At 39.3% G+C, this 25,541-nt stretch overlaps 3 protein-coding genes across 5 annotated transcripts in view; all 3 read left to right on the top strand.

Moving 5' to 3' along the window:
- The first annotated feature begins 2,415 nt into the window (after nt 1-2,415).
- LOC311088251 (uncharacterized protein) overlaps nt 2,416-25,541 on the top strand; it is a 114,155-nt gene continuing 91,029 nt past the window's right edge. Inside the window, exon 1 of the mRNA XM_084122106.1 lies at nt 2,416-2,495. The gene's annotated coding sequence lies outside the window, so the exon portion shown is untranslated. The remainder of the gene's footprint in view (nt 2,496-25,541) is intronic.
- LOC311082408 (uncharacterized protein) lies at nt 4,770-24,879 on the top strand (the record flags this gene model as incomplete). The annotated part of the gene is made up of 3 exons (XM_084113227.1): nt 4,770-4,897; nt 15,161-17,038; nt 23,975-24,879. The coding sequence occupies 3 exons, from the start codon at nt 4,770-4,772 to the stop codon at nt 23,979-23,981; spliced, it is 2,013 nt and encodes a 670-aa protein (XP_083969353.1). The 3' UTR covers nt 23,982-24,879.
- On the top strand, nt 17,574-19,634 carry LOC311066655 (uncharacterized protein). Of its 3 annotated transcripts, XR_014603119.1 has the most exons (3): nt 17,574-18,788; nt 19,013-19,124; nt 19,194-19,634. XR_014603119.1 is itself a non-coding variant. In XM_084087939.1 (2 exons), exon 1 carries the CDS (start codon nt 18,275-18,277, stop codon nt 18,773-18,775), a length of 501 nt encoding a protein of 166 aa, XP_083944065.1. In that variant the 5' UTR covers nt 17,574-18,274; the 3' UTR covers nt 18,776-18,788; nt 19,013-19,634. The 3 variants fall into 3 exon arrangements, 2 of the variants coding, with proteins under 2 accessions (XP_083944065.1, XP_083944066.1); XM_084087939.1 differs by having other exon boundaries at nt 19,013-19,634; XM_084087940.1 differs by lacking the exons at nt 19,013-19,124; nt 19,194-19,634 and adding an exon at nt 18,886-18,944 and having other exon boundaries at nt 17,574-18,739.

The raw sequence follows: 25,541 nt of genomic DNA, 5'->3' as shown, positions 1-25,541 counted from the left end.
CTGGGCACACCAGCTGGTGACTGAGACAGAACACAAGATTAAAGGTGCGCTATGTAAGAATTTTGCAGTAAAATATCCAAAAACCATTAGGCCATTGTTATATATTTTGTTTATTTGATTACTTACAATATCCCAAACTATTTGTAAACCGTCAGAAAATTGCGATTTTAACCAAGGACGTGTGAGGGAGTCGCCAGTCAATGCCAGTGCCGGCCCGTGGGGTTGTGGGGCCCTAGGCAAGATCATGAAGATTGGCCCCACCGGAGTAAAACACTGTCATTACAATTTTATGAAGGAAGAGAAAGCACAAGACGACAATTTCAATATTTAAGTTTATAAATGTGTATTAAGTGTAGCATTCAACATGCATATGAATAAATATTTACATGAAACTCAAATAAATAAAATAAACAGTATGAATTGTACATACATATATATATATATATATATATATATATATACAGTGCAATGCATAAGTGAATACACCCATGCTAAAGTTGACTAAAAAGAGGAATAAAAAATCATATTTTGGAAATTGAACTTAATGCCTTAATTTAAAAAATTAGGAAAAATCCAACCTTTAAGGACACCAATTTTCTTTGTGAATGAATAATGTATCGTAAATAAATAAATGTTCTTCCTTAAAATACATGGTGCATAAGTGAGTACACCCCTATGTTAAATTCCCATAGAGGCAGGCAGATTTTTATTTTGTAAGTATTTTTTTTAATTTTTTTTTAGGATACTATGCATCCTGATAAAGTTCCCTTGGCCTTTGGAATTAAAATAGCCCCACATCATCACATAGCCTTCACCATACCTAGAGATTGGCATGATTTTATTTCAGTTAGCCTAAAAGCTAGTTTGATTTGCATTGAGAGATGATCTTATGGAAAGTACCCCATGCCAATCTCTAGGTATGGTGAAGGCTATGTGATGATGTGGGGCTATTTTAATTCCAAAGGCCAAGGGAACTTTATCAGGATGCATAGTATCCTACATTTTTTTTTTTAAAAATACTTAAAAATAAAAATCTGCCTGCCTCTATGGGAATTTAACATAGGGGTATACTAACTTATGCACCATGTATTTTAAGGAAGAACATTTATTTATTTACGATACATTATTCATTCACAAAGAAAATTGGTGTCCTTAAAGGTTGGATTTTTCCTAATTTTTTAAATTAAGGCATTAAGTTCAAGAGTTCAGGAGTGTAAGGAAATGAGGGAGAAGTTGTTAAAAGAGCATCCATTTATTTTAGGAAAAAAGAGAGTAACAAATAATTTTTTAGATGTGCCTTTTTCATATTCAGAGTTAAAGAGGGCATTAAAAACACTAAAGCTTCAACTCCAGGACAGGATGGAATTAGTAATGTAATGTTAAACTAGTTAAGTGACGAATCTCTTAAAATCATTCTAGAGTTTTATAACAGGGTATGGGAAGAAGGGATTTTACCTAAGAGATGGAAAGAAGCTGTAATAATTCCCATTAAAAACCAGGTAAAGATCCAAGTATCCCTTTAAACTACAGACCGATAGCATTAACGTCACATCTAGGGAAAGTCATGGAAAAATGATTACAGATCGAGAATAATGTTTTTTCCCCATATGGTTTTAGACATGGAAAGGGAACAATGGACTCGATTATTAATAATAATCAGATATAAGCAAAGCTTTGATGAATAAAGAAACTCTAATAGCAGTTTTCTGTGATTATGATATGATATGGAAGGAGGGTTTGTTGATGAAATTAGATCAAATTGGAATAGACGGAAAATTATATAATTGGATTAAAGAGTTTTTAATTGAAAGAAATATTAAAGTAAAGATTGGGGGATATATATCAAGGAAAGGAATAATTGAGAATGGAACTCCTCAGGGTAGTGTTATATATTACTCTGTTGTTTATTATTATGATTAATGATGTATTTGCAACAATAGATAAGAATATAAATAAATCGCTGTTCGCGGATGATGGAGCTCTGTGGCTCAGAGGTAGGAATGTAGAGTATATGAATATACTAGTAATATTAATAGATATATAAGTAATAAATATTCAGAGGAAAGAAGTAAGATAATTGAAGAATTTCAGATGAAAGGTAATCAACAATTAACATTAAAGATGATTTTACACTCAGTAGAAGGGCGTAGGTTAATAATACAGTTTTTGATCTATATAATAAGAGATAGGCTATTATTATTATTATTATTAGTATCATTATCCCTGATCTCTGGAATGTGATGGGCTTTGGCTGTAGATGAGGAGCTGAACACGCTGAAAGCTCGAGCCCTGATTGTTCTGGGAGTTGTGATATATTGTCTCTGATCTATTGACTACAGTAGATGGCGGTAATGCTCTTTTAAGAATGCGAACCGCCAATAAGCCCAAAGAAGAAGAACTAAGGAATGCGGAAGTGACGCGTGTCGCGGAGCAAACACCGATAGGTCCAGCACTGAACCCCATTCACTCTCAGTGTTTCTGAAGCACGCGCGCTGGTAAGTTGATGACATTACTGTATCTTTCACTTTTAAACACTTTAGTCGTCCACTCATGAATCTAGGCAGTAGTTGTGTTTTATGTAGCCAGCTTTAGTTAGTGTTTATTTGAAGAGAATAGTTAACTACAACTTCGTGACCAACACTTCACTAATGTTCGCTAGCAGTCAGAAATGTGTAAATTAAACCCTGAGGTCATAGTTAAATAATGTGATGTTGCACTTCATAGTTTTTCTGTCAGCCCTGTTTACATACATGAGGTGGTCAGAATATTAGAAACACATCTGGACATATAAAGCAAATAAGTACAACAGCAGCACCCCCACAAATAATAAGACCTCAATGCTAAAACCTGTAAATGTGTGTAAAATCCTGAACATTATAGAAAAGCTGAATGTATGGTTGTTGTGTAAGAATAACAATAGTGCTTTGTGTATATATATATATATATATATATATATATATATATATATATATATATATTAGGGCTGGGGTAAACGATTATTTATTAAACGATTAGTCGGGCGATTATTTTATCGATTAGTCGACTAATCTAACGACTAATTTGAATTAATTATCCTGTCTGTTATTCGCATATCTCTCGAACCGTTACTCCGATGGATTTCAAACTCGACAGCTGTCTGGGCACGAGTAAGTGCAGTGCCAAGTTTGACGTTGTTTGGATGAGAAATGCAAAAGATATTGTTAAATATATCAGTAAAAGAAGCACTTAGAAGGTTGTGGTTTAAAAAATAAACATTCTGACATAAACACACTGTCAGCTACGTTTACTTCTGAATAATATAGTATAAACGTGATAAATCCATTTTGATTAATTTGAGTAAAAAAAATATTTTCTTTACCAAGAAAGTGGCAAGATGAAAACCACTATTTTCTGTTTCAAACTTTCACATAGCATCTTTAGGTTATAATAACATAAATAATTCAAATCCAGATTTTGATTTTCAAAGATTTATTATAAAAACAGATTATTTTTTCCCAAAAATGCAATAAATTCATGACACGTTTTTTTTTAAATGCAATTAATCCATTGAATCAATATAAAAGTTATTTTTCATATTGAAACTGTTGAAAATACACAACAAAGTAAGTTGATCCACATGACAGCCTCTGAACTCGGTCAATACTAATCTTATATACAGGCACGTAATGGACTAAACATAGGCTACATTCAATCAGCCATCGCTAAGAAATACCTCCTGAAATTTTTTGACGGCGATCAGCTGTAAAATGGCTTGGTCCTGCTCGGTTTTCGTTGACTTGAGTACAAGAATTGAAAGTTTTTTAAAAGATCCCCTGGGGTTCACGTGTCAGCATACGACATAAGTTTGACGCTGTCGTGTGAGAACAAGCAACAGTCGGCATTTCTCTTCCTCCCGCGTGCCTCATCTTCTTAATCTCCTCACGTAAATGATTAGATTTCGATGGCTTACGTTTCTTCCCTACGGCAGAATCCACCACAGGTTCATCAATGCCGTCAAATGTATTCATTTTTTTTGTTTGTTTGTTGATCAAAAAGTGCAAAGTAGATCAGGGAAACTAGGATGCCGGGTGTATTCAAAGCGCCACCGTTACTGTTTACAATGCGTGGAATGGTGCGCTGTGATTGGTTGAGCGGATTTATCACATTCTGCAGAGAAAGGAGACTGGCGTTTGTCGCGGTTTGGAAAGAAAGGGAGAAAACATGACAGAATAACACGGCGGGCGGTGTGTGTGTGGCGAGCTGTACCTCCGGGAATGGTACAAAAAAAATAATAATAAAGAAGCGTCGACGCAAAAAATATGACGTCGACGTAATTTTGACGTCGACGCACCGCTACAGCACTAATATATATATATATATATATATATATATATATATATATATATATATATATATGTATGTGTGTGTGTGTGTGTGTGTGTGTGTTCTCATTTAAAGGGACAATATGTAAGATTTTTTTTTGCACAGTGTGATATACTTCCTGCAGTTGTGTACTTACAATATCACAAAAGTCTCCAAATATATTTTATTTCAGAGAAATTCCAATTTTAAATAATGGCCCATCCCGGAAAAAAATGTCGCCTGTCAATGACACAATATCCGCGCTATCCTCGGTTTCCATTCGTACTGCCATAGCCATGCCGTAACCATGGCGACAGACGTGGACAACCGCGTAGTGAGTAACATTTAGCTGCACGCTGTTCTTGTTTCGTTCAAACATTATTGACCATGGCAAGCAGACTTTGGAACGAAAAAGAACTAAAACTAAAATGAGGCTACATATCAGCGTGGCGTTTTCCAGATGCCGAGAGCTAGCGTCCGCGACTAACCTGGACTCGACAGAGCTTCACGAGTCACGACTTGACAACGACACTCTTGAACATTCTTTATTAGACAGGTGAGCAAAATGTAAACCTAATCAATGTTATAAAGCTCAACATGATAAAATGTTAGAATATGATCATGTTATTCTAATTGATCTAGATTACTGCTAGTCTCATATAGCAAACGAACTAACACATAGAATAACATTATAACTTTCACCACACTCGAATATAGTTTAGTGTGATAGTGTAACGTTAGACCCAGTGAAACAGCGCTGCGTTTCCTCAAGTTTAATTCGTCTGATGAACTGACCTGTGTGAGCAGTAATTCAGCACTTGCGGGAAGTTCGGTAGAAAGAAGTGTCCTCATTCCTTTATATCCTCGGGACTCACGTGTGATATGTCTATTATTAGCAATCGTGACCTGATTCATACCACAGTCATGATAAAAACATGAATGTTTTCACTCATCCATTAACATTATTAGATCCATCAGCTTGACATCATTAAGCTCGTCACTGCGTCATCAACCTACGCCTTTGTTATTGTATGAGGTTAGCGACCCCTAGCGGTGAAAAAAATTACATATTGTAGCTTTAATTTAAAATTATGTACTTCAGAAATCATTCTAATATGATGATCAAGAAACTTTTCTCATTATTATCAATGTTGAAAAAATATATTTTTTTCATTTTTGCTGCGTTCGACACTATAGATCAAATACTCTTAGATCGACTACAAAATTAGCCCATGACCATATTAGCCCGGTTCTGTCAACACTGCATTGGCTCCCTATTAACTATTAAACATTGCTTCAATTTTAAAATATTGCTGATTACTTACAAAGCACTAAATGGTTTAGCTCCGCAGTGCTTGAGCGAGCTCTTAACGCATTATAGTCCTTCACGTCTATTGCGATCTCAAAATTCCGGCCAGTTGATAATACCTAGAATATCTAAATCGACTGCTGGCGGTAGATCCTTCTCCTATTTAGCACCAAAACTCTGGAACAGTCTTCCTACCATTGTCCGGGAAGCAGACACACTCTGTCAGTTCAAAGCCAGATTAAAGACACATCTCTTTGACCTAGCATTCACATAACACATTATAGACTTCTATAATTCAATGTTAGGCTGCATAGATTAGGTCAGCCGGAACCAGGAACACTTCCCATAAATCCTGATGTACTGTACTAGGGCTGTCACTTTACATTCGAAAATCAATTGCACATTCGATCGGACCAACAATACAATACAATCGTCTACGTAGGCGAATTTGTTTGACATTTTTAAAACACAGCCATGTTGAAGCCTGCTTAATGTTCTTCAGTGATGTTATGGCAGTCAGCTCTGTTATTGTTTTTCAAGAATGTTGCACTAAATCATCAGGAATATTGCTGACCTGTGCGCGTCTCAAGCGCCCTCGTTACGTTCGTCCTAATGCCTGTTAGTTGTCTGTGTATTTGCCTATATTTGGCGTTGAAAATGGAAACGTCTTTAGACATGGAAAATCGATTTTACAATTGATTCAATGAACACGTATGTCTCAAATCGAACAGCCCTACTCGTCACATCATAAGAAGAATGGCGTCTACGCTAATATTAGTCTCTCTGTTTATCCCGAGGTTTACCGCAGTCCGCCGGATCCAGGCCGTATCCGGATCTGATGAAGGACCTGCACCTGGACCAAGGGTGTAACGGTTCACAAAATTCACGGTTCGGTTCGATACGACACAGTGGTGTCACGGTTCGCTGTGTTTTCGCTACAGTAAAAAGAAAGAAATGCCAGAGAAATTTGATTTTTAATTTTTTTCAAAATATTATTGAGTTGATATATAGGTGAGTTTTCCTATATCTTGAAACTTTTAGTTTTATAAATGGGGGTAATCTTTGAAGGATGAACACATAATGTTTTGGTCGTCATCACATTAAAAATAACATTATATGATAATGTTTGAGTTTTGAAGTGCTGGAAAAAGATGTGTGAAGTACTTGAAAGCATTTCACTATTCCAGCCAAACTTCCATGGTTACAGTGAGTGTTACTACAGTAAATCCATGGTGAATGCTGCTGATTTGTGGACTTAAAGCCTATAACTAGTTCATTCATGGCACAATGTTTCTCCTGGTTTCCACGTCAGCGCTGTTTGACCTAATAGAGATCTACGGTTAATAACGGAGAAATCTGAATGCCTCTCCCTTAATCTCACAGCGATGTTATTACTTCAGTGGCGAATTCAAATGCTTTCTTTACTGGATCTCTTAGCGCTGTGTAGTAACAGTGTCGCTTGATCGAGATCGGCTCGTGCTGACGCGCTGCACTGACATTGGTCCAAACTGATAAACGGTCCGTAGAGCACGAAATACTGAGCGCAAGGCAAGTTTATTTATATAGCACATTTCATACACAGTGGCAATTCAAAGTGCTTTACATAGAAGAAATTAAAATAATAAAAAGAAATAAGAATAATTAAAACAGTTTAGAAAAATAAATTAAAATGCAGTACAGTACAGTACAAACAGTCAGACGAACATTGGCACAGTGCTCATTCATTAAATGCATAGCTAAACAGAAGTGTTTTGAGTCTGGATGTGAATGTGACTACTGTAGGAGCACATCTGATCTCCTCTGGAAGCTGGTTCCAGCATAATAGCTCAAAGCAGACTCGCCATGCTTAGAGTGAACCCTTGGTATTTCTAGCTGATATGATCCTAATGATCTGAGTGATCTGTTGGGTTTATATTCAGTAGGGCTGTAGTCAACCAAAGAAATGCTTAGTCGACCAAAGTCCTGTCCTGCACAACGATTAGTCGACAAAAAAAAAAGACGCGATGTTTTGCATTTTGATTGAACATTTATTAAACAATTGTCATAGAGCATTTATAAAACAACAACGAAAAAACGTTTTTTATTTTTTTGACACCTGGGATCCCCGCGAAACGGTTCTCATTCGAGCTTGAATAAGGCCGGCGACACACTGGCTGCTGGTGTGAGAGTCTCAGCTGCGTTGGGTGTCTGTTTTTATTTCGGCTCCCATGTTAATAGTTTGGAGTTTGCACACTGCCTGCGTGAGACACGCGTCTCAGGCGCGGCTCGAGTCACGCGGAAAACGCGTGCATGCTAGAAATAGAACCGACGCCTGAGTGTTCCAGCAACGGGAGTGTTCTCTGGCTAGAGCGCAGAACAGCGGAGTTTGTATGGACCGAAGTGCATGTCTGAGCTTGTATTGCTGCTGTTGCTTTGACATTGTGGAAAATAGAATAATAGAAACAAAATGTATTAGACTTTTTACCCCGTTATTATCAATCTAAATTAATCTCTTTTTTAATTTAGGCTAACTTAATTTCGTTTTTCTTTATTTAAATTTAATTAAATAAGCATTGCTTAAGTTAACAGACTGTGTGCGTTTTATATCACTAGTGCAGTGTCCGTTCTCTGAGAATATAGCCCTGCTCGCGTGAGGTGCGCCGCTTCCCGCTCGCGCTGTTCTGTAGTTTACTATTAATTCTGAACGTGTCGCGTCTCGCGTGTCTGTCTATATTGCACCAAATGCGACACTGCACTCCCTTGTGAAGTCGATTGGATGAACGGTTCTCGAAATAGGCTAATCAAAATGCAAACGGACAGACAGACACATAGAGATTACTACCTATATTCCTTACTGAGCGTGAAGCAGCAGTGCAGCCAGCCACAGGTGCGGTTCCCGAGTGTTCTACGTGGTGCGCTAAACTGTGGCGCTGTTACAAAATAGCCTAAATTAAAGCATTTAAAGTTGGGGATAAAACATAGGCTAATTATATTTAGAATACAGTAATATATAACTGCTTATAAAGGAATAAATATCAAGGAGTAAATCAATGAAAATTTCTTTATTGGTGAAAAAAATAAAAAAATAATTATGCGACTGGTCGACCAATGAGAATGTCAGTCGACCAAGACGGCATCGACCGATTAGTCGACTAAATGACTAAAGTTGACAGCCCTAATATTCAGTGAGCATATCTGCAATGTATTGAGGTCCTAGGCCATTGAATGATTTATATAATAATACTTTAAGCCAGTGTAAAGACCTGAGGACTGGTGTGATGTGTTCATATGTTCTGGATCTGCTCAGCGTTCTGTATGAGCTGCAACTGTCTTATGGTCTTTTTGGGAAGGCCAGTGAGGAGTCCATTACAATAATCCACCCTGCTGGTGATGAAAGCATGCACAAGTTTCTCTAAGTCTTGTCTGGAAACAAAGCATCTAATTCTTGCAATATTTTTCAGATGATAGTATGCTGATTTAGTTATTGCTTTGACATGACTACTGAAACTAAGGTCTGACTCTAGTGTCACACCAAGATTCCTGACTTGATGTTTAGTTGTTAGACCCCTAGAGTGAATTCACTTCATTTGCATTCACCTTGAGAACTTCATCTTTGTTTCCAAATGCAATGACTTCAGTTTTGTCTTTGTTTAACTAAAGAAAGTTTTGGCACATCCAACTGTTGACTTCGTCAATACATTGGCACAGGGAGTCAATGGGTCTGTAGTCATTAGGCGATAGGGTTAAGTAGATCTGTGTGTCGTCTGCATAGCTGTGGTAAGAGATTTGGTTCTTTCTCATTATTTGGCTCATTGGGAGCATATACAGGTTGAACAGGAGTGGCGCAAGAATTGAGCCTTGAGGGACTCCGCATGTCATGGATGTCCACTCAGACTTATTGTCTCCTATACTCACATAATATCAAATCAAATCAAATCAAGTATATTTGTATAGCGCTTTTCACAATACAGATTGTATCAAAGCAGCTTCACAGTATTAAATTAAAATAAAATAATACAACAAAGTTTGTTTCTAGTGGAATTTATTGATTGATAGAATAAAATTAAATATCCCCAAAATATCCCCAACTGAGCAAGCCAAAGGCAACAGTGGCAAGGAACCGAAAAACTCCATCAAGTGACCTAATGGTGTCCTAAAACTCCATCAGGTGACCTAATGGAGAAAAAAAAAAACCTTGGGAGAACCCAGGCTCAGTCGGGGGCCAGTTCTCCTCTGGCATTTAAAGAGTGCTTGTGTTGTTTAAATTACTGTTTATAATATTTGAGAAGAAAGTCTGTCTAGCTTTGCCTAGTTCCATATTAAAAGCATGGATGCTGTCTTTGTAGATGTTATAATAATAACCTCTCCCATCTAAGTATGACCTGAACCATTTTAGGACTATCCCAGAAAGCCCCACCCAGTTTTCCAGCCTGTCAAGAAGTATGTTATGATCGACAGTGTCAAATGCAGCACTGAGGTCGAGTAGTACCAGCACTGATAATTTGCCTGAATCAGTATTTAAGCGAATATCGTTTATTATCTTTATGAGCGCTGTCTCTGTGCTGTGGTGCGGTCGGAAACCAGATTGAAAATTGTCAAAGTATCCATTCGAGCATAAGAATTTGTTCAACTGATTGAAGACAACTTTTTCAATGATCTTGCCTATGAAAGGAAGATTTGAGATGGGTCTATAGTTGCTTAATATGGTCTTATCCAGATTGTTCTTTTTCAGGAGGGGCTTGACAACTGCAGTTTTCAGGGAGTTTGGAAAACTCCCAGAGAGAAGTGAGGCATTTACCACTTCTAGAAGATCTGCTTCTAAACTGTTTAACACACTTTTGAAAAATGATGTGGGAAGTGTGTCAAGAGCGCTGGTTGATGTTTTAAGGTGCTGTACGGTTTCTTCCAAAATTTTGCCATCAATTTCTTTGAAATCAGACATAGTAACTACTTTCTCAGGTGGTCTGATCTGTCTAACCCCAGGGCAACTCAAGGATGAGCTGATCACCTTTCTGATATTATTGATTTTCTCAGAGAAGAAAGAAGCAAACTCACTGCACTTGTTGTCTGAGAGCATTTCACTGGGAATCTGGCTTGGGGGGTTTGTCAGTCTCTCTACAGTAGCAAAAAGAGTGCGTGTGTTGTTTAAATTACTGTTTATAATATTTGAGAAGAAAGTCTGTCTAGCTTTGCCTAGTTCCATATTAAAAGCATGGATGCAGTCTTTGTAGATGTTATAATGGACTACAAATTTTGTCTTCCGCCATATGCGCTCTGCTTTTCTGCATTGTCTTTTCATATTTTGCACTGCTGTTGAGTTTCTCCAAGGTGCTTTTTGTCTGCCACTCTTCTTCCTGACTTTAACAGGAGCAATATCATCAATTACACTTTTAACTTTTGAGTTAATCTGTTAAGCTGCAACCCCACTTTTGAAAAATCCCCAGAAATGACATACCCAAACTGAAACAGATACAGTTCATGAACCCTTTGTACTAAAAGCACAAGTATGATCTCATTTGAAAGCTGACACCTGGCAGTTTATTGTAAATGTAGAATTAATTATTGTCATAATGAAAAAAAAAGTTATAAATAGCTTCAAAGTTTTGTAAAGTTATTAGAAATTAATTTTTATGAAACATCCTCATGAAAATAAAATTGAAGTTGGCACTGATAGCAATCTAGAAATGCACTACAGCTAAAGCCACATGTGTGACCATGTTATATTTAAAATCTGAAGATATTAAGTCCAAAACTCTGTATTTAGTTAAATGTTTTTCAAGACCATGTCAAATGACTTTATTTTGATTTGACTCTAAAATGCAACTGATGTTTGTCATCTTCTAATCATCTATCCAGTATATTGTCTCCATTGTTTTGTAGCTCTAAATATGCATTTCTTTTGTCTGCATTATAGTTACTAACGACTGGCTATTCACAGGCTATTCATAGGTTTTCAGTCCCTAATTTATTTTCTCAAAGTTCACCTCACATTTTAAACTGTATCAAATGCATTTCTTGAATAAAGAAACATTTCAGTAAGCATTCAAAAAAATCATAAAAGTTTAACTACTAGTGGCAGGTGCACCTAGGGCTAGCTAGCATGTTAGCTTAGCACACCATCAATACACGACAATTTATGAGATTAAAACCATGTTTGTGCTCCAAACTTACTTTATAACGCAAGTCGAGTATTTTAAATAATCTTCTGTGATTTAATTTGGCTTCAGATAAAAAAATCAGGCAGAAAATATACTATGGTATAGTATTCTGCACAATGATAGTAGATTAGCATTACATTATAAATATAGGCCTAATCTATTATTATGAAAATACCTGGCATGGCTTGAAAAACACAGGTAACTCAAATATCATTGCAATCATGTTTATTGTCTTCAAAACATCTTTATCTGCATGTTACAGCGTGATCTCTGTAGCTTTGTGTGTATCAGTGGCATCCTTGAATGTCACATGATCATGGATATTCTTCATATTTCATATATGGACTATTATTGTGCATATATCGCCCTCAGGCTATTGGTATGAATTGAAAACACAGTATCAGAGTATCCAAGAGCTCATAATGATTACATCGACGCATTTGGGTATAAATTCAATAAATATTATTCCTGTCTATATAAATCTGATGTAAACCTATGAGAATATATCAATATTTCTCCAAATCTGCACATTTTTGAGCTTAAAGCCCTGAAGGATGTTGTTTTGTGAATCGCTGTCATGACGACAGCACGGGAGTTTTTTTATGAATGAAAGCGGCTGACGCGCATAATTCATATCAAAGGTATCGACGCATTTTTTCATTTCATAACTCCTGACACAAATTAAGAAATAACTGTCGCTATAAGTTTCTCACAATACAATAGTGGTCAAATACTGAAACTTGAGTCTTATATCTTTTTAATGATGTATAGTTTGTCAAGGTATAACATTAAATCTGATAGTAACTTTGAACTATATATAAAAAAAAAAACGCTTCAGTGCGCCCGCGCACTGGCAACGGTTAACAGGTTAAAAGAATCAAGGAGAAAATCAACAGAGTCAGCAGATATACTTGGTGTTAAGGATATAGCCTTCATAAATAGTACACTAGTGTTCTCATTTAAGCATCTCTTCTTGACAGACACAGATCTAGCTTCAGTGGCAGGAGAGATCAATATATCAAAGAAAATACAGAAATGATCAGACAGTGCTACATCCTTAATAATAGGGGTGCACGATTCAGAAAATGTCACGATTCGATTCGATATCGATTTTTAGGCTCAAGATTCGATTCAAAATCGATTTTCGATTCAAAAACGATTCTCGATTCAAAAAAACGATTCACAGTATGTAAATGTTAGGGGTTGTAATCTTTAGTCACATCTACTCCTCCCCCCTCCCCTCCCCTCCCCTCCCTATTATTTCATTAGTTTACATAGGTAATTAAGTACTTTTTTAAAAAAATTACAAATTAAAAAATAAATAATTAAAACAGTTGTATGTTAAGAATTTTATATAATATAACTTCAAAACACACAAGTAAGTAGCAAATAATAAAGAGGAGCATAGAAACATAAACAAACAAATAGTGCTTTCAGTAGCCTATTTAAGATTATCTGAACGTTTTCCATTCAAGAACTGTGAGTGATTTTTCTTCATCTTTACTGTTGTTTTTTACTATGACATCATAGACTGCGGGAGATCTATTAAGCTGCATTCACGCACGGATCTCTTTTGAAATATAAGAAGTAAAGTGGTTTGTCCTGTCCGTTTAATTAAGACATAACTGGCTGTGTTTACGTTAATTTTGCACAAGTATATTAAACCACTTACACGGAGTCGCACAGCCGCATGCGCGAGCAGTCTACACAAACAAAGCGCGCGTCAGCATTTGAAATTGAAAGCAGCCTTCTGTTAGTGAGGTTCATATTTTAAATATACAAGTCCACTGCATTCCAAACCACATAAATGATGACTTCGTAGAGCATTTGTAAGGAAAATACCGAAAGGCGAGACAGCACGCTTCAAGTGTAATGTAACATCAAACAAAGTGCGCGTCTCTCACAGCGCATCCTGTGCAATGAAGCCGGTGAATGTCCTTGTAATTCGCTTCAACCTTTCCGAACTTATGAAAGATTATTTTACGGAAAGTTTGATTGGTGTATGTGTGTGAGGAATTGGAAGAAAGCAGATTACGGGTGTTTCTAAAGCAAACTCAGCGTCATCGCATATCTGGTTAAAAACTAAGCTCAGAATCGATTCTGAAATTCTCAGAATCGATCCAGAATCGTTGGAGAGAGAATCGCAATGAATCGATGGATCGATTTTTTTTCTCCCACCCCTACTTAATAACAATCGATGAAATGTTTAGACCCTTACTGATAAGTAAATCTAGAGTGTGTCCACGATTGTGTGTGGGTCCATGTATATGCTGAGTCAGATCAAAAGTTTTTAAAACACTTTTGATTTCTTTTGCCATATTGTTCTCTGCACTATCTATGTGGATGTTAAAATCTCCAGCAATGGCAAAACAGTCAAACTCTGATGTAATTGTTGATAACAGTTCTGTAAAGTCCTCAGCAAAGGCTGGAGAGTATTTTGGAGGCCTGTAAATGATAAGTAAAATGCGTGGAGTACCCAACACAATACCCAGATATTCGAAAGACAAGTAATTCCCAAATGATATTTGCTTACATTGATAGATATATTTAAAAAGAGCAGCTAGACCCCCACCTCTCTTAACAGCTCTGCAGACACTCATAAAAGTAAAGTTAGGAGGGGCTGCTTCATTGAGGATTGTTGCACTGCAGCTGTCTTCTAGCCATGTTTCATTCAGAAGCATAAAATCCAGATTGTTTGTGGTTAAGTCGTTGACAAGAAGTGATTTATTTTTAAGTGAGCGGATGTTAAAGAGTGCTAACTTAACAGTCTTACTTTTCCCCACATCAATCTTAGTTTGACGTGTAATAGCCACCAGATTAGTTAGGTTTGCTGTACGGCTATTGAAGGCCTTAGACTTAGATCTTGTAATAGAACAGCAATAGATAAAGATACAGGCACACTGGGTTTTAGGGTCTTTCTTTACAGCTCTCACAATGTTTCTGTTGTCAACTGCTGATGTTTTCCTTGGTCTACCCTTTCGAGGTCTGTTACTTAGTTATACCAGAGGTTTCTTTCTTCCTCAGGACATTCCAAATGGTTGTTCTGGCTATGGCCAATGTTTGTGCAATGGCTCTGATTGATTTTCCATTTTCTCTCAGATTCACAATTGCTTGTTTTTCACCCATGGACAGCTCTCTGGTTTTCATGTTGGTTACACGTCTGACTATAAATGCAGTCTGCACAGGCAAAACCAAAATCTGAAACTGAGCGCAGACATTCAGTGCTATTTATTGTTTGAATAATCAATGTAATAGGACACACCAGGGCAACAAAACACACCTGACAGTCACATGTTCCAATACTTTTGGTCACATGAGCAATTGGTTGGTTCAAACAAAAAGTTATATCTTCTAAGTTGTGTATTACATCCAGATGTAAATACCTGAAGGAGGAGAGTGAAGAACTGAGTGAAGTGAAGGAGGAGAGTGAAGAACTGTGTGAAGTGAAGGAGGAGAGTGAAGAACTGAGTGAAGCGAAGGAGGAGAGTGAAGAACTGAATGAAGTGAAGGTGGAGAGTGAAGAACTGAGTGAAGTGAAGGAGGAGAGTGAAGGACTGAGTGAAGTGAAGGAGGAGAGTGAAGAACTGAGTGAAGTAAAGGAGGAGAGTGAAGAACTGAGTGAAGTGAAGGAGGAGAGTGAAGAACTGATGGAAGTGGAGCAGAGTGAAGAACTGAGTGAAGAGAAGGTGGAGAGTGAAGAACTGAGTGAAGTGAAGGAGAAGAGTGAAGAACTGAGTGAAGTGAAGGTGGAGAGTGAAGAACTGAGTGAAGTGAAGGAGGAGAGTGAAGTGAAGGTGGAGAGTGAAGAACTGAGTGAAGTGAAGGAGGAGAGTGAAGAACTGATTGAAGTGAAGGTGGAGAGTGAAGAACTGAGTGAAGTGAAGGAGGAGAGTGAAGAACTGAGTGAAGTGAAGGAGAGTGAAGAACTGAGTGAAGTAAAGGAGGAGAGTGAAGAACTGATGGAAGTGAAGGAGGAGAGTGAAGAACTGAGTGAAGTGAAGGAGGAGAGTGAAGAACTGAGTGAAGTGAAGGACGAGAGTGAAGAACTGATGGAAGTGAAGGAGGAGAGTGAAGAACTGATGGAAGTGAAGGAGGAGAGTGAAGTGAAGGAGAAGAGAAGAAGAGCCAAGAAATCTTTCACCTGCACTCAGTGTGGGAAGAATTTCATAAGCAAGCAAAGTCCTGAGATTCACATGAGGATCCACACCGGAGAGAAGCCGTTCTCATGCGATCAATGCAGCAGAACATTTCCTAGTACATCAGTCCTGAAGACACACCTGACAGTTCATGCTAAGGAGAAGCCACATTCATGCTCTGTGTGTGGAAAGAGTTTTTCACTTCTGCTGTATTTAAATAAACATCAGAAAATTCATACTGGTGTGAGAGAGTACATGTGCTTTGAGTGTGAGAAGACTTTTACTACAGCACACAGTTTAAAACTGCACCTGAGAATTCACACTGGAGAAAAACCTTACAAGTGTTCACACTGCGACAAGAGATTCAGTCAGTCATTCTCTCTGAAAACACATGAGATGATCCACACTGGAGAGAAACCTTACAAGTGTTCACACTGTGACAAGAGATTCAGGGAGTCATCAAATCTGAAAACGCATGAGAGAATCCACACTGGAGAACAACCTTACAAGTGTTCATACTGTGACAAGAGATTCAGTCATTCATCATCTCTGAAAACACATGAGAGGATCCACACTGGAGAACAACCTTACAAGTGTTCACACTGCGACAAGATATTCAGTCAGCCATCATCTCTGAAATCACATGAGATGATCCACACTAGAGAGAAACCTTACAAGTGTTCACACTGCGACAAGAGATTCAGTCATTCATCATCTCTGAAAAGACATGAGATGATCCACACTGGAGAAAAACCTAACAAGTGTTCACACTGCGACAAGAGTTTCAGTCAGTCAGCACATCTGAAAACACATGAGATGATTCACACTGGAGAACAACCTTACAAGTGTTCACACTGTGACAAGAGATTCAGTCTGTCATCAACTCTGAAAACACATGAGATGATCCACACTGGAGAAAAACCTTACAAGTGTTCACACTGTGACAAGAGATTCAGTCATTCATCACATCTGAAAAGACATGAGAGGATCCACACTGGAGAGAAGCTGTACGCGTGTGATCAGTGTGGGAAGAGTTTCACTATTAAAAGCCACCTAAATCTACACATGAAGATCCATGCAGTAGAGAAACCACTTAAACACAGTCTGAAATCACGGTAAGTAGTTTATTTTCATGTGCTGAGCAACAAAGTCTCTTCTGTGTAAGTTAGCCAAACATCACCCTATAGCCAAATCTCTCCTCTCCACCTATAGCCGGTGTGTGGTGAGCACAGGACACTATGTTGATTGATATTTATTAACTTGTGTTCAACCAACAGTAATGTCTATTATGTCAGTTCAGATCAATGCAAAAAAACACAAATTCGCTCTGACAGTAGGTGGCGCTCATGTAAAGCAGAAATACAGCACTATACAGGGCTCTAGACTGCGACGAAATGGTCTCATTTTGCGACCTTTTTTTTCCTGGCACACGGCAAACGAAAGCAGAATGAAACCACGCTACTTGTTTGAGCTGCACAGTGCAAAGAGTTTATCAGCTCAGAGCAATACTAGACAGCGGTTTATTCGTGGGCTGATCTCGATCACGCAACAACATTACTACACAGAGCAGGCAGATTCATGCTACTGCTAACCCAGACGTCGAAGTCACTTCAGTGATTTGGGAAAAGCACGTAAAAGTCCTGGCAGAAAGCAATGCATAAGGATGTAGTGTAACAACAAATTATTATTTTTTCCTAAGTGTTGACAACTTGGTGTTAACTAATAATTGTTGCAAACTGGTGCAACCAACAAAATATTAGTGCATTCCTGGAACTGGGCGTCGTTACACTACATCCTTCCTTATGCATCGCTTTCTGCCAGGACTTTTTCGACAGATCTGATGCCATCACTAGGCTGATTTAAGAATTGAATTTAGGCTGCTATATTTAACAGAGTTCATTTAATTCAGGTGTGAGGATGGTGGATCAGGAAAGACAGGGGAAGGCAACAGGTAGGTCTAACATTAGGGCGAAGTGTAGGGGAGGTCGGCGATGGCATCAAGTACAGATGAGACCAGTGATGACATCAGGTAGGAGTTCTATTAGTTAGACCACACAAAACTAAATGTCCAGTATGGTCTGAAGTTCTGTTGACCAACCTATTCACTGTGTCCTTTTTGGGTAAAAAATAGTGCAGACAGAGATGGAAAGCCACTCACCACTGAGGAGGAATTGGATGAGAATGTGGAAAAGAGAGGTGAAGATGAGGTTTACATTTAGTCATTTTGCAGACGCTTTTATCCAAAGTGACTTACAACTGAGGACTAAAGCAAGCGAGGCAAAAAACTATGCAAGAAAGTGCTCAAAATACAAAGTTCAGGCATTGCTCAGAGTGGTTGGAAGAGAAGGTGGATGAGGTGGAAGAGAATGTGGAACAGAGAGGTGAAGAGGAGAGGGAGGTGGAAATGGAACAGAGAGGTGAAGAGGAGATTGAGGTGGAAATGGAACGGAGAGGTGAAGAGGAGATTGAGGTGGAAGAGAATGTGGAACAGAGAGGTGGAGAGGGAGGTGGAAATGGAACAGGTGAAGAGGAGAATGAGGTGGAAGAGAATGTGGAACAGAGGTGAAGAGGAGAGGGAGGTGGAAATGGAACAGAGAGGTGAAGAGATTGAGGTGGAAGAGAATGTGGAACAGAGAGGTGAAGAGAGGAGGGAGGTGGAAATGGAACAGAGAGGTGAAGAGGAGAATGAGGTGGAAATGGAACAGAGAGGTGAAGAGAAGATTGAGGTGGAAGAGAATGTGGAACAGAGAGGTGGAGAGGGAGGTGGAAATGGAACAGGTGAAGAGGAGAATGAGGTGGAAGAGAATGTGGAACAGGTGAAGAGGAGAGGGAGGTGGAAATGGAACAGGTGAAGAGGAGAATGAGGTGGCAGAGAATGTGGAACAGAGAGGTGAAGAGGAGAGGGAGGTTGAAATGGAACAGAGGTGAAGAGGAGAATGAGGTGGAAGAGAATGTGGAACAGAGGTGAAGAGGAGAGGGAGGTGGAAATGGAACAGAGGTGAAGAGGAGAATGAGGTGGAAGAGAATGTGGAACAGAGGTGAAGAGGAGAGGGAGGTGGAAATGGAACAGAGGTAAAGAGGAGAATGAGGTGGAAGAGAATGTGGAACAGAGGTGAAGAGGAGAGGGAGGTGGAAATGGAACAGAGAGGTGAAGAGGAGAATGAGGTGGAAATGGAACAGAGAGGTGAAGAGAAGATTGAGGTGGAAGAGAATGTGGAACAGAGAGGTGGAGAGGGAGGTGGAAATGGAACAGGTGAAGAGGAGAATGAGGTGGAAGAGAATGTGGAACAGAGGTGAAGAGGAGAGAGAGGTGGAAATGGAACAGAGGTGAAGAGGAGAATGAGGTGGAAGGGAATGTGGAAAAGAGAGGTGAAGAGGAGAGGCAGGTTGAAATGGAACAGAGGTGAAGAGGAGAATGAGGTGGGAGAGAATGTGAAACAGAGGTGAAGAGGAGAGGGAGGTGGAAATGGAACAGAGGTGAAGAGGAGAATGAGGTGGAAGGGAATGTGGAACAGTGGTGAAGAGGAGAGGGAGGTGGAAATGGAACAGAGGTGAAGAGGAGAATGAGGTGGAAGAGAATGTGGAACAGAGGTGAAGAGGAGAGGGAGGTGGAAATGGAACAGAGGTGAAGAGGAGAATGAGGTGGAAGAGAATGTGGAACAGAGGTGAAGAGGAGAGGGAGGTGGAAATGGAATAGGTGAAGAGGAGAATGAGGTGGCAGAGAATGTGTAACAGAGGTGAAGAGGAGAGGGAGGTGGAAATGGAACAGAGAGGTGTAGAGAATGAGGTGGGAGAGAATGTGGAACAGAGGTGAAGAGGAGAGGGAGGTGGAAATGGAACAGAGAGGTGAAGAGGAGAGGGAGGTGGAAATGGAACAGAGGTGAAGAGGAGAATGAGGTGGAAGAGAATGTGGAACAGAGGTGAAGAGGAGAGGGAGGTGGAAATGGAATAGGTGAAGAGGAGAATGAGGTGGCAGAGAATGTGTAACAGAGGTGAAGAGGAGAGGGAGGTGGAAATGGAACAGAGAGGTGTAGAGAATGAGGTGGGAGAGAATGTGGAACAGAGGTGAAGAGGAGAGGGAGGTGGAAATGGAACAGAGAGGTGAAGAGGAGAATGAGGTGGAAGAGAATGTGGAACAGAGGTGAAGAGGAGAGGGAGGTGGAAATGGAATAGGTGAAGAGGAGAATGAGGTGGCAGAGAATGTGTAACAGAGGTGAAGAGGAGAGGGAGGTGGAAATGGAACAGAGAGGTGTAGAGAATGAGGTGGGAGAGAATGTGGAACAGAGGTGAAGAGGAGAGGGAGGTGGAAATGGAACAGAGAGGTGAAGAGGAGAGGGAGGTGGAAATGGAACAGAGGTGAAGAGGAGAATGAGGTGGGAGAGAATGTGGAACAGAGGTGAAGAGGAGAGGGAGGTGGAAATGGAACAGAGGTGAAGAGGAGAATGAGGTGGAAGGGGATGTGGAACAGAGAGGTGAAGAGGAGAGGGAGGTGGAAATGGAAAAGAGAGGTGAAGAGGAGAGGGAGGTGGAAATGGAACAGAGAGGTGAAGAGGAGAGGGCTGAGACAAGGCCTTACTCAGAAGATCCATCTGACTGGCCACCACCACACCAGATTGGGGACTCATTTAGGCAGTGTATGGTTGAGAATGGCCCACAGAAATGTCCTGATGGGCCGTATCCAAGATCAGACAAGAGTAGACAATGTTTTTCCAAAGCATACTGTTTTCGTTCAATCTCCAATGGAGAAAAAGTGCAGCAGGATTGGTTACTGTACTCCAAAAGGACAAATAAAGTTTTGCACACGCTTTGTGGTGGGGTACAATAACTTTCAGTGTCTTTCAAAAATGCTGCAGCACCATGAAACCAGTGTTGATCACTTATCAGTTGTGTAAAGAATTAGCATCATGCTTACGCCTTGGTAAATCTATTGACAGAACATTGCAAAGAACCATAGATGCTGAAAAGGCACACTGGAGAAGTGTTAACGAGAGTGATCGACTGCATACTCTTCCTTGCAGAAAGGAACTTGCCACTGAAGGGGAAGAATGCTAAGTTAGGAGATCCTAAAAATGGAAATTTCCTGGGTGTCCTTGATGCCATAGCACAATATGATGTCACACTAGCAGAGCATCTTAGAAAGGAAGCCTCTAAAGAAACCACGGGATATCTTTCCTGGTGCACTCAAAATTAATTTTTAGATTCAATTTCTGAATGTGTCCTTGGTCAAATTTGTGCCCAGGTCAAAGCCTCCAAGTACTTTGCAGTGGAGTTGGATTGCACACCTGACATTTCAAAGCAGGAGCTGGCCTCCGTAATAATCCTGTATGTTCATACAGACGACAACAAGAATGCCACCATCAATGAGTCTTTTGTTGGCTTCACAGTCGTGTAGGACACAACTGGTAAAGGCCTCACAGAAACACTGACTGGGGTGCTGGATAACCCGGGGTTGGAGTTGGCTAACTGTAGGGGCAGAGCTATGACAATGGCTCAAATATGAGGGGTACACACAAGGGTGTGCAAGCATTGGTGCAGCAGAAGTGTCCAGAGTAGAGGTCTACTACCCGACCAGAGCCTGACGGGTCCAGAAAAACTCACAGGTTTCGGGTCGGGTTCGGGTTAATGTTTAATGAATAGCTTGCGCGTGCTATTTCAGACACAACACCGCAATCAGAGGGTGGCGCTGAAACCATCAACTCTCGATGCTGTTCTCTTCCTTCATAACTCGTAGTCTACTGAGAAGGATATATTTGTGTAAATAGTTGTGCAACTGCGCAAAACTTTGTTTTGAAGTTTAATGTTTGGGTTCCAGGGTTTGGGTTTGTGACTGTTTCACCTGTTCAACCACATCAAAGTTTCGTAATTAGTAAGTCCGAGCTTTTGCTCTTTTTTTTTCTTCTGTGCTGCTGACTGCGAAAGGTAGCCTATTTTTAATTATAGTTGTAAGCAATCATAAAATACAGCGTATTGCACAAAAAAAAAAAAAAAAAAAGGTATTTGCTGTGAGAAACGGACCTCGGGTTGGGCTCGAGCTTGAAATATAACCGTAATGTTCTGGTCGGGTTAAATGATTTCGGGTATGGGCCGGGTTCAGGCTAAATTTTGAAGCCTGTGCAGACCTCTAGTCCAGAGGCACTATTTATCCCCTGCTGTAGCCACAGTCTGAACCTCCTGTTATGTGATGCTGCGTCATCAAACAGAGTGTGTCTAGCCTTTTTTGGCACTTTCCAAAGACTACACCATTTGTTCGGCTTCGGTGAAGAGGTGGGATATTCTGAAAGAATTTGTGGACATTACACTGAAGCCTCTGAGTGATACCAGGTGGGAAGCAAAACTAAATTCCGTCAAAGCGGTACGCTTTGGAAAAGACTGAGGAAGTGGAAAAAGACAGCAAATCTGTCTCAGAGGCAAAGTCGCTGTCTGGCGAGATTGTCAGCATGGAGTTCCTCATGTGCCTCTTGGTTTGGTATGATCAATTGTCAGAGATCACCTATGTCAGCAAGGCAATGCAAGCAGTGAACATCTTGATGGACACTGCCATTGGAATGATAGACTCTCTTAAAGAATTCTTGCTTAAGTATGGAGTGCTGGGCTTTCAAAAATCCCTTGACATTGCACGCCGAATAGCCATTGAGATGGAAGCTTCCCCTGAGTTTAGAGAGAGACGTTTCAGAAAGCAAAAGAGATTTCATAGTGATGATTCCAACACTGGCCATTATGAACAGGAACCTGAAACGCAAAATTGTTGCTGCATACCCTTCTGACACTGGGTAGTTGCGCCCCTGCACATATTAGTATAAGGATACGAATGAAATCTTACTCTAAACACAAAATACAATCAAACATAGTTGAATCATATTTTAACATAAACATAAATATACATACCAACGATAACTCCCGAAAGAGTTTGATACATTCAAATGCGATCGCGCTGCAAAATATGATACATTCAAACGCGATCGCGCTGCAAAATATGATACATTCAAACGCGATCGCGCTGCAAAATATGATACATTCAAACGTGATCGCGCTGCAAAATATGATACATTCAAACGCGATCGCGCTCAAATATAGAACATTATGGTTACCATATACATATCTACGTTTGAGCAGATATCCACAAACACAGTAACAGTAAGCATGGGTCTAAATATTATAATATTCACCATATATCTAGCAACAGTTCAACTGCAATGTGAAATTTATGCAACAATAGCAAACTAATATGTAAGAATTTCTTACCTTACATCTTTCTTGTCTTCAAATCGCGTTCTTTTTCTTCTGATGTAAATCCAATGTAAGCTCAGGCGCGTCTTTCAAACTCGACGAAAAGTGAAGTGAAGTGTTTTGTTGTTGAGGTAATGAGCGCGATCGCGTTCCATGTGGAGATTTGCATGTGAATTTATTTTGCGCGAGTGGGCGTGGCCAAATTAAATCTAATGAGCAAGCGTTTGAGAAGCTGGACATCTTGTTGGTTTTATACAAATTACTTAAACAGAGAATATTTGTTTTCGTTTTGAATCCGATCATTTAAAAGTACACACTTAAATGTTTATAAAGGTATATGGCTCATAAATGTGTGACAAGTATTCGCTGAGTTTTGTTTCAGTTTATAGACGTGCTCAAGAAAAAAAAGTTCACCGCGACGGAGAGGCAGAACGCACACCCTGTTTATTTTCTTTATTTTACGAAAGCACAATGTTTTGATTTGATTGTAAGTGGACACATACAAAAGTAGAAATATCACAGATTCTTTTTTTATATTTCTTTTTTCTGTATGACCATAAATGACAGAGTAATTTAAGTTTATAGTGCTACAATGTGGAGAAAATCCAGCAAAACGCGCCCGCACGTTTGCCGACCTCAGAGGGTTAAATGATAAATGCTGCATGCAGCTTTAATTATCATTATTATTATTGCAAGTGACTTGATGTTTTTTTTTCAGTTCATAATCAATTAGCATTCAGCTGCAACTTCTACAATCCAGCATAAAAATATTAAAGTTTGAGCTTCATTTCACTAAGTTTTCTTTCTACCGCTGTGATTTTCAGGTGCTGAAGATGAACAAGATGATCAGGAGTGTCTGAGGATTGCTCTGATCGGGAAGACAGGAAATGGGAAGAGTGCAACAGGAAACAGTATTCTGGGAAGAGATGAGTTTGTCAGTGAATTAAGACTAGATTCAGTCACGACAGTTTGTGAAAAGAGAGTTGGTGAAGTTGATGGTCGATCAGTAACTGTTGTTGATACTCCAGGTCTCTTTGACACGACTCTGACAAATGATCAAGCAGTAAAATAAATATTGAAATGTATTTCCATGTTGTCTCCTGGACCTCATGTGTTCATCATTGTGTTGATTTTGGGAAGATTTACAAGAGAGGAGATGGACACAGTAGATCTGATAAAGAAGATCTTTAGTCCAAGAGCTGCTCAGTTCAGCAACAAAAGAGTTAGAGAGAACAAATGAAGAAGATGATGGCAGATCTTCAAAGAGAGAAAACAACATGGTATGAAATGTAATTATACAGGATTCGGGAGAAATATGATGCCAGAACTAAAGCAGAGGAAATGTATAAGGAGCAGATTTGGGCTCTCAGGGATAAGCTGGAGGAAGAACATGATGGATATGAGTTACTGCAAGAACAGTGAGAAATCCTTCAAGATCAACTAGAGAAGAAATCGTGTGTGTTGAGTGTGTGACCTACGCTCATTTGCTGTGTGCCAACAACGGTTAGTTGTCTTGCCAGTTCATCCTTGTGAGGGACCTGGAACATATTATATAATTTTAGTGTTGACTCTTTACCTGTGGATAACTAAAAGATATTGTGAAAGCAGGCATTTACTTCATTTTCTGTTGGTAATTAAAATGTATTGTGTAACTTCTTATTAGCTCTGTTCACTTGATTATTTTTATCAGGGAAGTTTGTGTTGCTTCTTTTCGGTTATTATTTTAGGCCTTACTCTCTCAAAATAACATTGAAAGCAACATGTAAATAACGTTATTATATTCATCACCTGAGACATCAGCTAGTATCTGACGACACAGAACCATGTTTTCATTAATAACCAGCAGTTGTTATACAACTGTAGTAGCCACAATTATGTACCATTGTCTGACTACAGTAATGTGCTTTAATGTAATGTGCTTTGAAATCATAAACCATGTAGTATACATTTTCTAAAATAACGCCATGGTGAGTTTTTGTAACACAGAGGTCACAAGTTAACACGGGCACATTTGTTTTGATTCGGACAGCTGCATAAAGTCACGCCGAGAATGACATCGTGAATTGACTCCAACGTTCTGCAAGTAACGGATAATATAGTGAGATAGCTCAACATGTTTATCACGGTGTTCTCACGGAGCGATCTCTTTTCTGCGCGCATTCGAAACCCGTGGAAAGATGACTTTTTTTTCTTTTCTTTTCTTTTTTTAGATCATAGCAATACTTTGTCATCTTTACAAGAATACGAAAGGCATGTAACGAGCAAGTCTGCGTTTATTAGACAGCTTAATATCGCGTTTGTTTGTGCTTTCAGAATCGACGAATCTGCTCACATCTGCAGCGGATGACCTGAACAGGAAGTTGGTCACCATTTAACAGGGTCACCAGATAA

Source organism: Abramis brama, assembly GCF_963993115.1.
Source record: "Abramis brama genome assembly, chromosome: 1".
Taxonomy (NCBI): Eukaryota; Metazoa; Chordata; class Actinopteri; order Cypriniformes; family Leuciscidae; genus Abramis; species Abramis brama.
This window is presented reverse-complemented; position numbering and strand designations above follow the sequence as displayed.

Bases quoted from the DNA above. Each gene is read 5' to 3' on its own strand.
- LOC311066655 (XM_084087939.1), top strand. From the start codon at position 18,275: ATGAGGTGGAAGAGAATGTGGAACAGAGAGGTGAAGAGGAGAGGGAGG.